General features: G+C 34.2%; 1 protein-coding gene and 1 long non-coding RNA gene across 2 annotated transcripts in view; one reads left to right on the top strand and one right to left on the bottom strand.

Moving 5' to 3' along the window:
* Positions 1–8,790, top strand: part of LOC120460333 (DENN domain-containing protein 2A) — a 42,418-nt gene extending 33,628 nt beyond the window's left edge. The window contains exons 9-20 of the mRNA XM_039648060.2: positions 24–211; positions 293–402; positions 512–581; positions 976–1,053; positions 2,314–2,454; positions 2,553–2,701; positions 4,313–4,490; positions 5,575–5,616; positions 5,703–5,808; positions 7,191–7,466; positions 7,559–7,645; positions 8,388–8,790. Of these exons, the coding sequence (XP_039503994.2) occupies positions 24–211; positions 293–402; positions 512–581; positions 976–1,053; positions 2,314–2,454; positions 2,553–2,701; positions 4,313–4,490; positions 5,575–5,616; positions 5,703–5,808; positions 7,191–7,466; positions 7,559–7,645; positions 8,388–8,419 (1,457 nt within the window). The 3' untranslated portion in view covers positions 8,420–8,790. The remainder of the gene's footprint in view (positions 1–23; positions 212–292; positions 403–511; positions 582–975; positions 1,054–2,313; positions 2,455–2,552; positions 2,702–4,312; positions 4,491–5,574; positions 5,617–5,702; positions 5,809–7,190; positions 7,467–7,558; positions 7,646–8,387) is intronic.
* On the bottom strand, positions 4,429–9,992 carry LOC148965101 (uncharacterized). The gene is made up of 3 exons (XR_016150655.1): positions 9,909–9,992; positions 9,061–9,189; positions 4,429–4,514 (listed from the first exon to the last, which is right to left on the bottom strand). It is a non-coding gene; the product is annotated as an uncharacterized LOC148965101 (long non-coding RNA).
* Positions 9,993–14,914: the final 4,922 nt, after the last annotated feature.

Here is a 14,914-nt window from a genome sequence, read left to right as displayed (position 1 = left end):
ATTTGTCTGTTTATCCTTATTAGCTCACAGTCAGAGATTAGTGTCCGTCCAGTCGATGCTGAGGCAAACCGGTCGATATCGCACTTTGGAGCGAGACTTGATGGACTTGCAGGAGAGGAAGTTGTTTGAGTACTTCCTGGTTGTGGCTCTTCATAAGACCAAAGCCGGCGTGCCGTATTTACCAGAAGTCACACAGCAGTTCCCTCTAAAGGTACTAACATTTCTCTCCCCAAATCAACCTGGACTTGGAGATGTTGACGTCAGTAACTCGTGCATCTGTTTCCCTCCCTAGTTGGAGCGAAGCTTTAAGTTTATGCGGGAAGCTGAAGACCAGCTGAAAGTCATTCCCCAGTTCTGTTTCCCTGACGCTAAAGACTGGGCTCCGGTGGACAGTTTCCCCAGGTATCCACATGCTTTACTGCAGCACATTTCATGCTATTTTATGAAATAAATCATTATCTGTGCCACAATTGTTACACAATTTTGAATCAAATCTGTGTTTTTTTTTTAGTGAGACTTTCTCGTTCGTGTTAACCGGGGAAGACGGCAGCCGGAGATTTGGCTACTGTCGGCGCTTATTGGTGAGCCGCTCTTTTTATTTGTCGTTTTGCAGAAAATATTTCTTCAGAGTACACTGACTGCAGGCTAGACATGTATGAAGAACCATGGATGAGATGTGAATAGCCTCTCTCAGACTACAGTATGTTCAACATGAAGTGTGGAAAAGGTTCTGAACACTAAGAAAAAATCTTTTTTTTTTTTTGAGAACTGTTCACTTAAAGGTTCTTTGGGGAACCAAAAATGGTTCTTCTATGACATCAATGTGGAAACCCTCTTTTGGAACCTTTATTTTTAGAATGTAGAATGTTTCAAAATGCAACAATGTTTCAAACTGTTATTGTCACATGACCTCTTTAGGTTACATTTTAGTGACTGTATTTTGTGTTATTAAATATTTTTGTGTGTGTGTTTTAGCCCAGCGGTAAAGGGAGGCGTTTACCTGAAGTCTACTGCATCGTGAGCAGATTGGGCTGTTTTGATCTGTTCTCTAAGGTATTTCAGAAATCTCAGTTGGCATTCTCTTTTTATTTTATTATTTTACGATTTTGTATTTTATTATTTTTATTTTATTATTTATTATAAATTATATTTATATAATTATATTATTATTTACATTTACTTTTTTTAAATTTTATCTTGATTTTTATTTTCATTCATTCATTTCATTTAATTTATTTCTTATTACAATAATAAGTTCTCATTGGTGATATTATTATTATTATGATGTTGAATAATATTAGGGGGCAGTAGGCAAAAACAAATAAACAAATTTGTATTCTTTATTTATTTAGAACTGTTGAATAATCTATGGGAGGTACACAAAAAGAAATGTTTAATTACAATGATAAACCTCTTATAATCTTTATTTTTCTGATTGGTTTTATTATTATTATTTATTTTGAATGATTTTGAATAATATTTGTATAAATATTACGTTTAATTACAATGATAAACCGATAATATTGTTTGTTTTTCTTAGAGGTATTGTTATTTTTTTGAGTGATGTATAATATTTGAGGGATGGGCAAAAACTAATAAAAAATATTTGCCATTATTAATTTATTTATTAAGAACTGTGTTGAATAATGTATGGGTGATGGGCAAAAAAAAAGGTTTTATTATAATATTAATTAATTTAGTTATTTATTTTGTAAAATGTGTGGGTGATGGGCAAAAAAAAGATTTTATTATAATATTAATTATTTAGTAATTTATTTTAAATAATGTATGGGTGATGGGCCAAAAAAAGTTTTATTATAATATTCATTTATTTAGTTATTTATTTTAAATAATGTATGGGTGATGGGCAAAAAAAAGGTTTTATTATAATATTCATTTATTTAGTTATTTATTTTAAATAATGTATGGGTGATGGGCCAAAAAAAGTTTTATTATAATATTCATTTATTTAGTTATTTATTTTAAATAATGTATGGGTGATGGGCAAAAAAAAGTTTTATTATAATATTAATTTATTTAGTTATTTGTTTTGTAAAATGTATGGGTGATGGGCAAAAAAAAGGTTTTATTATAATATTAATTTAATTAGTTATTTAGTTATTTATTTTGTAAAATGTATGAGTGATGGGGGAAACAAAGGTTTTATTATAATATTAATTTATTTACTTATTTATTTTGAAAAATGTATGGGTGATGGGCAAAAAAACAAAGAAAGGAAAAAAAGTGGATTTAGGAAAAGCTGATGTAAACCAGATCCCACATGGCATGTGTGTTGATTTCCATCTGCTGTAGATCCTGGATGAGGTGGAAAAGAGACGAGCAATCTCTCCTGCGCTGGTCCAGCCTTTTATGAGAGGAATCATGGAGGCTCCGTTCCCAGCGCCGGGAAGAACCATCAGCATCAAGAACTTTCTTCCGGGTTCAGGAACAGAGGTCCGTTTAAAGGCGGGAATATGAAGAAGGTTTGTTTTTACAGTGGCCTTCATGTCTCAAAGCTAATAGCGTCTCTCTCTCTCTCTCTCCGTCTGTAGGTGATAGAGCTATGTCGGCCTTCAGATTCCCGTCTGGAACATGTGGACTTCGAGTGTTTGTTTTCCTCTCTGAGCTTGCGTCTGCTTCTGCGGGTGTTTGCTTCTCTTCTTCTGGAACGAAGGGTCATCTTCACGGCAGAAAAACTCAGGTACGACGCTTTTACACCTCTCATACACTTCAGATACACAGCATCTCAACCAGCAATATAACTGGTTTTCGCACAATGGTTGATTGACAGGCGAGTAGGCGGATGTCCATTTGTGTAAATGATGTCTATCAGCATACAAAAGTTCAAATAAACACATGATAATGATTCACATGATAATCCTATGGATCAGTCTGAGGTTTGTTGGCGTCAAAAGCTTCTTTCCTGAAGATCTGCACATGTGTGTGTTTGTGCATGAACAGACAAGGGACGAATGAAAAGAGATGTCACGGCAAGAGGGGGAAGCGTTTTTCACAGCTCGAGACAGATATGGAAAAATGCTGTTGTGTCATAAAAACAAAAGTCAACCTCGATGTACGGAAAAATCTGCGAGACTAGTCCTCACTGGAAGTGCTGGCCCTGTGACGAGACTCGTGTCAAAGCAGCATCCTCCCTAAAAAGACCATTTTGATATTTTTTGAGAAAGATGAGCTGATGAAATGCATGAATACAGGAATCGTTACAGAGGAAATCTGCATCCTAACCAGTAAAATTTAGTTTTTAATGACAGGCTGACGATATGAAGATTAAAAAGCTAGAAATGATGGTCAGAAACTAAGATGATAACATTCAGTGAAAACTGGGCAACTGACCCCAGAACTGTAAACGTGTCCATAAAGCTAAGTGGACGCACATGTGTCTGAGGCCCGGACTGTCCCACAATGCACTGTTAAATGGGCTGTTACTTTATAGGTGAATATGGGTGCAACTAATATGGTCATCCAAGGGTCAGACTAGAACTCTTATAATTCAATATAACCCATGTATTATCTTTCTTAAAAAAATATATATAAATAAAAAAAGAAAATATAGAAAATGTATAATATGTACAAACAAACAACATTCCTAAATACAAAATATTGTTATATATACAGTATAATATATACATATATATATATATATATGTGTGTGTGTTTATGTATGTATGTATATATATATATATATATAATTTTTATAAAAAAAATTAATGCTAATGGGTATATCGCCCATTAAAATTATCATAACAAACTAACAACATTCCTAAATGCAAAATACAAAATATTGTTAATTTTTTTTTTTAATTTCTTAAAATATATATATATATATATATATATATATATAATTTTTATAAAAAAAAATTGTACTGATAATTGGTAAATCGCCCATTAAAATGATCCAAGTCCAGGTAATATTTCATCCCAAAATCAAAAATTCTATTTTCTTACTAATTATGGTAGTATTTAGCAAATTCTCCTATCAAATAATTTAAAGAAATAATTTATAAATAATTTATTATAATGATAAGCTCATAGTGATTATCATTATTTTGATTAATTTTTGCATTTTGATTTGGCAGGGAAAATGTGTGTGATAAAATGCCACAATGCAAAATACAAAAATAGCTTCTTTTTTATACAAAGCATAATTAAAGATTGCTTATATTTCTTAATTCATGCACCATTTAAAAAAATATTAAGGCTTGCTTTAGTGACCGGCACTGATCGATTGGTCTTTGCTGCCCTCTTCTGGTGACTCTATCATTGTGAATAAATGTCCCGGTCTCTTTCTCGTCAGCACCCTCTCTAAATGCTGCCATGCCGTAGTGGCTCTGCTGTACCCGTTCACCTGGCAGCACACGTACATCCCAGTCCTGCCACCGTCCATGATGGACATCGTCTGCACGCCGACTCCCTTCATCGTCGGGCTTCTGTCCGGCTCCCTGGCCCGACTCAAAGAGCTCCCGCTGGAGGAGGTGAGACCCGTACTACTGATTCTGCTGTAAGAAAACGGCACATTTTCTGTATGTAATATCAGTACAGAACAGAGTAAGGCGAGCATTTGTGCTTATAAAACTTAAACTTTTTAATTTATTTTTTAAATGAGTGATCGTTTCGTTTGATAAGACTCTTATTCATCGTCTGGAATCGTTTAAAGCCCTTTGAACAGTTTGCAGTTTGCACTGAAACTCTCATTTGGACCTTGAACCGTTTGGTCCCCATTGAAGTCCATTATATGGAGAAAATCCTGGAATGTTTTCATCAAAAACCTTCATTTCTTTTCGACTGAAGAACATCTTGGATGACATGTGGGCGAGTAAATTATTAGCTAAAGTTTTTTCAAAAGTGAACTACTCCTTTAATAATAGTGCAAAAATATGTAATTTATTTATTTTAGTTTTTATTTCCATTTCATTTTCTATTTTTCTCTCACCAGTTTAGTTTTGTTGGTCAGTCCTTTGTTAGTTTTTGTTTTTAGTACATTACAGTTTTTGATTTATGTTGAGTGGAGAGTAATCTTCAGTGTTTCGTTATTATTTTGATAAATAATCATTTAAATATCAAATAAAATGCTGTGAACGATTCAGTGCGAGAGTGAACTGTCCGAATGAATGAATCATACTGAATATATGACACATATAGTATAAATAGTTTAGTTTAGTTAGTTTGAGTCATGGCGATGTTTTTTCAAAAAAAAAAATTATTTCAGCAATTGTCATGCATTGCATTGTGGGATACAGATACAGTATTCCATGCAAAACTATTTTCAGTTGTTTGACCTTTGACCTCTTGAATGTTACACCTCATTATGACTAATGTGGGAAGGAAATGAGGCCAGTAAAGTCTAGGATGTAGTGTGAATATTCTATATATACATTGCGAATGAACAAAAGAACAGGACTGGGCTCTTTTAGAGAGAAGATCAGAGGCCGGACACATTTCTAATATTTCTCTCTGAGCACTTCCTGTTCAGGTGGGTGGTCCTTGACCTCTGACCTCTTCACAATAGCTGTGATGGGGGAAAAAAATGACATCACTGTGTCCTCTGCTCTCTTTCAGGTCCTGGTGGTCGACCTTGGCAACAGTCGTTTCCTGCGACAGGTACGGTACTCCACTGAGTGGATCTTTTATGGGCTGGTTATGTGTTTCAGTTATCAAACAATCTATGTTTGTGCTTCCTGTTTCAGATGGACGATGAGGATTCAATTCTTCCTCATAAACTCCAGGCTGCTCTAGAACACGTTCTAGAGCGGAGGAAAGAGCTGGCCTGTGACGTGGCAGATAATCCGAGCGGTGGGTTACTGTCTTGTTTATACTAAAAGAAATTTTAAAAAGGTCATTGAGACTCACAAATCTGACTTATCTCTCGCACTTCTGTTTAAGTCTCACTATTCAGACTTTTTTCTTGCTTTTACGAGTTTACAAGATGTTAACTTGCGATTCTGAGTTTATATCTCAGTCACAACTTCTGGTAATTTAGACTTAATTTTTGTAAATTCTTAGTTTATAACTCAGAATTAAAATCTTTTTATTATTATTATTGAGTTTACATCTTGCATCACAATTCAAATACAATTCTCGAAATTCAGATTTTTTTTCTAACTCCCGATTCTGACTTTTTTTTTTTTCCACATTTCTGACTTTTTATCTCGCCATTCTGAATTTTTTTTCTCACAATTCTGCAATTTTTCTTTGCAGTTCTGCATTTTTCTCATATTTCTGACTATCTCGCAATTCTGACTTTTTTTCTTGCAATTTTGAGTTATATCTCGCAATTCTGCATTTATATCTCACACTTCAGGCTTTTTTCTCACAGGTCTGAGTTTGTCTCTCAATTCAGATTTTTTTTTTTTGCAGTTTTGGCTTTTCACAATTCTGAGTTTATATCTTTGAAGACTTTTTTCAGACTTTTTAATTGACTTTATATCGCGCAATTCTGACTTTATCTCGCAATTCTGACTTTATATCTCGCAATTCTGACTTTATAACTCGCAATTCTGACTTTATATCTCGCAATTCTGACTTTATATCTCGCAATTCTGACTTTATATCTCACAATTCTGACTTTATATCTCGCAATTCACTTTATATCTCGCAATTGACTTTATATCTCGCAATTGACTTTATGACTCGCAATTCTGACTTTATATCTCACAATTCTGACTTTATTACTCACAATTCTGACTTTATAACTCGTAATTCTCAGTTTATATCTCGCAATTCTGACTTTATATCGTGCAATTCTAACTTTATATCTCGCAATTCTAACTTTATATCTCGCAATTCTGAGTTTATAACTCACAATTCTGAGTTTATAACTCGTAATTCTGAGTTTATATCTCGCAATTTTAACTTTATATCTCACAATTCTTACTTTATATCTCGCAATTCTGACTTTATTACTAACTCCCAATTTTGACTTTATAACTCGCAATTTTGACTTTATATCTCACAATTCAGAGTTTTCTTCTGATAAAAAGTCAGATTTGTGTGGTTAAAAAGTCGCAATTGCCTTTATCATGTTTATTCCGTATTGATCCATAGATCTGTTATATTCAGGGTTTAGAAAAATAATGTGAAAGAATTTAGATTCATTTTTCAGTATTCATTTTAACGTACCATGGACACCTAGCTATCCATCCTGACCCATTGTTCTGATTCCTCTTGGCCGGTAGAGCCCAGTTCTCTGAGCAGCGTCGTGTCTGAGGCGTTTGTGCGGTTCTTCGTGGAGATCGTGGGTCATTACTCGCTCTTCATGGGTGGCAGCGACCGAGATGAAGAATCCTCCGCCTCGTCCTCCTCCTCTCCAACTCCTTCGTCCTTCCAGCGCGAGGCTTTCCGAAAGGCCGTGTCCTCCAAGAGCCTGCGGAGATTCCTGGAGGTCTTCATGGAGACGCAGATGTTTGCGGGGTTCGTGCAGGAAAGGGAGTTACGGAGGCAGGGCCTGAAAGGTTTGAACTGTAAATCTTGGGAGAACGCAATTTTCATATGATTATAACGGTTTTGTCTCTAAAGTAAAGTGGCCATATTCTGTTTTTAACAGGTTTGTTTGAGATGAGGGCTCAGGATTATCTTGATTCTCTGCCAGGCAGTGAGAACAGAGGCGTCAACAAGTTCCTCAAAGGTTTAGGTAACGTCTCGCTTTCAACTCTAACCAAAATCTTGTTTGGAGGGACATACTGTTTCTGCATTTTGTATAAAGAGCAAAATATTCAGATCTTTTCTATTCATGGAATAACCTGATGAATAGAGTAATTAAATGGACCTGTCTCTTTTTTAGATGTACTGAGACGAGAAAAGAAGCCGAAAAAAAATTTGAGCAAAAAAAAAAAAAAAATTTCACAGTCAGGATATAGTTTTGTTAAAATAAATGATATAAAAAAAATATAAATGTGTTTTAATACCATGTATTCCAACAAAATTATGTACCTTGTATATATATACACACTATTTAAATATATATATTTATATATATATATATATATGAAATTATATATATATATATATATATTTAAATAGAAATCATATATATATATATATGAAACTGTTTTATTTTATAATCATAAAATGTTATATAATTTTATATTAATAATATAATAATTGTTCATATTTTATTACTTGTATATTTTATTTTATAGATATTATATTTTGCATACTGTATCCCACAATGCAACTTTTGAATTTGACTTTAAAAAGCTTTAAAAATACAAAATAGCTTTATTTTACACAGTCATGTGACCGCAGTGTAGATTTGGCACATTATAAAAGGAAACCTTTCCATTCTGAACACAGCCTTAATCTAATGGGCCTCTATTCGTGATGTGAATACTGATTACTGATTGTGTTTGGGTGCCTTTCTTTCTTTCTCTTAGGACACAAGATGAAATTCCTGTCCAAAAAGTGAGAAATGCCTTCACTAGCCGTGTTGCATGATCATGTTCGATCGTCTGACCAGCAGGACGGGCTACGGAAACCCGGCGGGACCAAAGTCAAGGAAAACACGGGCCGAAACACTGTGCGGAAACAAACCCAGTCCATTCTAGTTCACCAAACCACAAGGACCATAACGAACTTTATTGTAGCAGAAGTGGTGATTTATATATGTACAGTTCTTTCTCTCGTTTTCTACATTTTTAAGAGATAGTGTACAACTTCTTCTGAAACAGGAGGCTATAAATTAATTTATATTCTTTCTAGAAATAATAAGACCTTTATGACTTCCTCTGTAAAACTTTATATGTTTCCCTTTAAAAATGAAATAAAATTTAAAATGACGTTGTTAGTCTATTTATCGTAGCACGCCGTACAGACTCGAGACTGCTGAGAAACTCGCCACTGTGACGTGTGACTGAATTAATTCCTAATTTATACATTTGTTTTTGGTATTAAAACTAATTCGTCTAGAATCTTGGAACTGTTCTAGAATTATTACGTAACATGTTATCGACCAAAACCAGAACAAAGAGAGATGGAGATGGTCTTAAGTACAATTCAGTACTGCTTTTTTTAAGTGTGCTTAATAAACAGATTTCACTAGGATTATACCTGGCGTCAGGATTGGTTTGTAACCGTAGGATGTTCCACTGGATTGGGATCGTCGTCTAACCTTTGCCTCTGTATGTTGTACACACAGCGAGTGCAGTTTTGTTGGCGTCCTGTGGAGGGCTCCTGAACCTGTTGGACACACAACAAAGTCTCTGATATTTTTCATTGACACCAGGATCGTATGGATACTGTCCAACGACCCCAAATAAACACTATTTCCATGGTTGTATTTTTGTATAATGCTAATTCCTTGGAGTAGCATGTCAACAAATTGCTATATATGGCAATAATTCACTACCAAGAAACGCTTATTTGAAAGCATTCATTGTTATTTTGAGCAATTCTTCAAATGAGGATTTTACTTATTTTTTTACTTATTTTAAAGAAAAATCTGGCAGTGTTAGTAGACACTAGAGCATTATGCATGTATCAAAGTAGTATGATGGTATTTCTGGTGCGTTTTCTGGTGTAAGTGACATTAGGCATCTTACTTTATAATAATAAAATACATTAATAGTTATCATGTGTAGTATTATCCCCATTATTTTTTATCATTACTTTTAAGTAAAGATTGCACACTAATAACATAAAAAGACTATACATATATTATATATGTATTTGTTATTTGTTCGTGTTACACGCATTGCTGCTCAAGAAACATTATCAATGTACAAAAACAAAAACAAACAGCTGTGTTGCTTCAGCATTGTATAATATCTTTATATTGTTTGGTTTAAAACTATCTTTTAATACTTAACATAAAGAAAAAGTGAGGTTTTTTTTCTTTTTTTTCTTTTTCAAAAGCATTTTTCTATGACTTTTAGGACACCGCAGTCTCTCATACTGACCAGAACAATATGAATCCCTCTGGATCCAAGCTTATTTCCTTTTCTCTCCACACCAAGACTGCTCCTTTTTCCTTTCCAAACCCGGGACCTCCCCTCTACCCCCCCCCCCCCCCCCATCTCTCTCTCTCTCTCTCTCTCTCTCTCTCTCTCTCTCTCTCTCTCTCTCTCTCTCTCTCTCCTGTCCGCTCCTCACGTTATACTGAAGCCAATTCCTGAAATTCCAGCCTTCCTCGCGCGCTTCCAGTCACTCAGGCAGATTTTACCCCTAAAACACTTCATTTACCCCAGGCTACTGTTGCCGCAGACAGGTAAGAGTTTTATTTATTTACATAATTCAGTGTGGCATTTGTTTGTGTACTTATTTTAACTAAACAATCTTTTGTAAAGTAAACGAACTCGTAGCTACAGCTGTACAGATCTTCACCTCACATAATATTTCCGAGCAGCCGGGAAACGAGCTCATTGAAGTGGTTATTCTGACTGACACATGATGACGAAATGTGATGTAACAATGGAATGTTTGGAATTGTTGGAATTTTTACCGAATTCCCGCGTTCTTTTTTCTGCTTCACTGGAGCGACTTCCTAGGTAACGTCCGGAAACTTTCTGAGGAACTTTAATCGCGTCAGAGGCGCGCGGGTGTTCAGCGGGAGCGCGTGTGGCGGGAATATCAGTTCCTTCATTATTATCGCGATTAGAAATTTAAACGTGAAATTGGTTCTTTAAATACTAACAAATGTCTGCATGCGTTTTATCATATTTAATATTGATCCTTTGAACTAGCCTGTTTAATATATTATTCATCAATATTTTTGAAATATGATATACTTTTTCCACACTTGAAAAACACATGCAGACATTTGTAGCTGTGTAAAGGTTATTATAATTGTTTTTTAAGCTAAACTAGCAATCAAATAGTAATATTATATAAAATATTGTATTTTTAAATAATTGCAATCCAATGTTTATTCATTTAGGCTATTTTTCTGCAACTAGGCTAATAAGCCTATCTATAAATGTGACTTGATTTGACTATCTATCTATCTATCTATCTATCTATCTATCTATCTATCTATCTATCTATCTATCTATCTATCTATCTATCTATCTATCTATCTATCTATCTATCTATCTATCTTATCTATCTATCTATCTATCTATCTATCTGTCTGTCTGTCTATATATCTGTCTATCTATCTCTCTGTTTGTCTATCGGTCCATCTATCTGTCTGTCTGTCTGTCTGTCGGTCTATCTGTCAATCTGTCTATCTATCTATCTATCTATCTATCTATCTATCTATCTATCTATCTATCTATCTATCTATCTATCTATCTATCTATCTATCTTATCTATCTATCTATCTATCTGTCTGTCTGTCTATATATCTGTCTATCTATCTCTCTGTTTGTCTATCGGTCCATCTATCTGTCTGTCTGTCTGTCTGTCTGTCGGTCTATCTGTCAATCTGTCAATCTGTCTATCTATCTATCTATCTATCTATCTATCTATCTATCTATCTATCTATCTATCTATCTGTCTGTCTGTCTGTCTGTCTGTCTGTCTGTCTGTCTGTCTGTCTGTCTGTCTGTCTGTCTGTCTGTCTGTCTGTCTGTCTGTCTGTCTATCTATCTATCTATCTATCTATCTATCTATCTATCTATCTATCCAATCATTTTGTACACTGAAATAATAGAAAAGTGATAAACTCTGGGGGTAATGTTGTGATCAAAACATCTTTCTTTCTTTCTTTCTTTCTTTCTTTCTTTCTTTCTTTCTTTCTTTCTTTCTTTCTTTCTTTCTTTCTTTCTTTCTTTCTTTCTTTCTTTCTTTCTTTCTTTCTTTCTTTCTTTCTTTCTTTCTTTCTTTCTTTCTTTCTTTCTTTCTTTCGAGTCCACAATTATTTCCTTCACTTAAATATTAGTTTTGTCAATAAAATCAATGGATTATTTGCATTTGTCAACAACATTAATGTTCAAGCACAGATCATTTGTATGTTGATATATTTGTATGTTTTCGTCTATTTTTTTTTTTTAAATCTCTATTTGGGGTTTTAACATTTTTTTATTGTTGATGTTAATGAATGACCCTAAGACCATCAGAATGACTGTGATTGTTAGTGTCAGCGGGTCTTAGTGCGCTGGTGTCTGCCAGCTGGCCTCATGGGTAAATATTTCGAGTGTTGGGGTGAGGAGTCAGTGCCCGCGGGACGTAATATTGTCCCGGCGTAACAGGTGGAATGAGGCCGGTGCGCACCTGCTCGCGGCACTGGGGGAATTATGCTGTTATTTTAATCAAAAGCATCATTAAAACACATTATTAAACGCAGCATCAGGCCTCATTAGAGCTGGTTGACACACTCTTGCATTTAGTTTTTAGGTTTTTATCTTGTAAAGATGTGAGTGCAAGAAAACATATGCTGTTTGATTGGTTTAATGTGACCCATTGTGTTGTAGATTGGTTCTGCAGTCTTACTTTAAAACAAACGCACACAGCAGGCTATCCAAATGTGTGTGTTTATGGAAGTGTGTGTGAATAACTGCACGAGTCAGTGAGTGTATTGTGCTGTCTGACATAAACACACACACCAGCTTTTCAAAGTTAATCCTGCATTTTAACAGTTCATAGATTAGAAAATATGATATTCACATCAAATTAAGGTATATATCCCCAACACATGGTAAATGTCCATAAAACATAGGATTACAAGGTTAATGTCGTCACATAAAAGTGCTGTGGTGATAAATCTATAGTATAATTTGATATTTTAACATTAATGTTAGTGTACCACCACAGTACATGTCTTGTTTGTTTAGTGCCGTAATTCTGTAACATTTGTACCATTAAAATAATGTTGTGTGTGCGTTGCTGCAGTGTTAGCCACGTTTAACCTGTAAGGCAGTGTGTTGTTTCAGTGCTATTATCACATTAACACACTGTTATAAGAGACGCTCTTAATGAAACACTCGCGTGTGTCAGGAACTCTTGATCAGACCACCGGCTCCTCCGGCTACACTGTTATTGGTCAAACAATATGAGCTTTAAATTAATGTACGGCCCATAGCTAATATCCTGTGTGTGTGTGTGTGTGTGTGTGTGTGTGTGTGTGTGTGTGTGTGTGGGTTCACAGCGACTCACAGCTTCACATTCCAGCCCTGATTAAAGTGGATTTTGTTCTTTGTTTATGTTTGTTTTATGTTCTTTGAGTCGTGTTGGTGTATGTTTGCTCTGTATGTTTGTTACACACGGGAATGTACATGAGTGTGTGTGTGTGTGTGTGTGTGTTTAAACTTTGTTTGTTATTCCAAACCTACAGTATATGACTTTCTTTCTGTAACACAAACGAAGATATTGTGAAGTACATTTGGAACCAAACAACATTGGACCCCTTTGACTTAAAAAAAAAATTATAAAATAAGAATGAATATATATATATATATATATATATATATAATTTAAAAAAAACACGTTTTATCATTTAAAACTAAAGCAATAATCTATAATTTTTTTTGTGTGATTTTGGTTAAGGGGTTTTCTGAGTCATGCACTATACAAAATGGCTTAAAACCATTATAACCATGAAAAAATTCACTTTAATGCACAGCGTATGAAATGGCGACAACAGCAAAATTATGGATTTTTAGATATTCTGAAGCCACCAGCTTGTTAGATTTGACTAAAACAAAAACAACCAAAAATAGTTTTCGGGTAATTGAAATAAAGCTGAAATAAAATATAGATATTACATGAAAACTCAAACATAAACGAAACGTTGCAAAGTTGTGTACTAAAATATTATATAGTTTTTAAACTAATAAAAATGACAAAGGATGTACAATTACTAAAACCTAAACTAAAAATGAAACTGCAAATATAAAAAGTGAATTCAATATATACAGTAAATATACAGTTTTTGTTGTTGTGTAGTCGTGGAGAGTGTGGTATGAAGTAGCAAAGTGTGTGCATTTGTTTTGAGAGACCCCTGATCGGATCTCTTAAAATAGCACTGTCTGGCATGAGGCCGATTCTCATTGCAGATGTGATTTCGGGAGCAAAACGCTTTTTCCAAGTTTGATTGTGGAGTCTGGAGATGTTTCTGATGACTGGGGGTCGCCTCATTCATGCCGCCATGATACCAGACTGGAACCACCGTGTAATATAGCAACATCTGCAATAGCAATGGCTAATCTTGATGACGTAATGGCAAATTGTGTGTGTGTTGTTGTTTTTTTCTTTGAATCTTCTGACATGATCTTAAAGGCACAATATGTAAGGTTTTCCGACATTTTTAATTGATTCACACCCTTTTTTATGCTAGTACTCCCACAAGAGTTTGTCCGATCTTAAATCTTCAGATCAACTCTCACATGTGTTACTTACTGAATGTTTGGTTTTCAACATCAGCTTCACTTTTTTTCTGTCAATTGCTTGATATTCTCTACAAGTTTCATGTAAATATGTACCAAGATAATTCCTGACTTCCTGTTTGCCATCTTCAATAATGTTTTTTGGGAAAATAGTGAATGTTTTTAGCTACTAAGTCTCACAAAAGTCTCTTAATGAATTTCTGGCGTTCGGCACCATTTTCCCCATAAACTTTTAACGAATTCAGTAATTATCGCGCAAATGCATTAACACAAAACTTTGCTACAAGAATATTAAGGAAAAACTCTTATAAAACTATAGATGTGTATTCATTTTAGCTATAATTTAATTATTGCATTTTCAGAAGAAGGAAAAAATCACAGTTAATGAAAAAATAGTACTTTTAAGCAATATTATGTTTAAAATTGAGGTTTTTACTTGCAGGTAAATAAAAAAACGATTTGGGAAAAATTAATATATTTCAGTTGGAATGCAGTAAAATTAAGTTAGAATACTGTAAATAATACGATTGAATGTACTCAAATAACACAAGTGTGATTGACAGTGAAATTAGGTTGATAAAAAGCAATAAATTGAGTTTTTTAAGTGAAATTACACTTTTACCAATTGAAGTAATTAAAAG

This window comes from Pimephales promelas, chromosome 25, assembly GCF_988280905.1.
Source record: "Pimephales promelas chromosome 25, fPimPro1.hap1.1, whole genome shotgun sequence".
In the NCBI taxonomy this organism is placed as follows: Eukaryota; Metazoa; Chordata; class Actinopteri; order Cypriniformes; family Leuciscidae; genus Pimephales; species Pimephales promelas.
The sequence above is the reverse complement of the archived record's forward strand: the minus strand, read 5'-3'. Positions and strand labels throughout refer to the sequence as shown.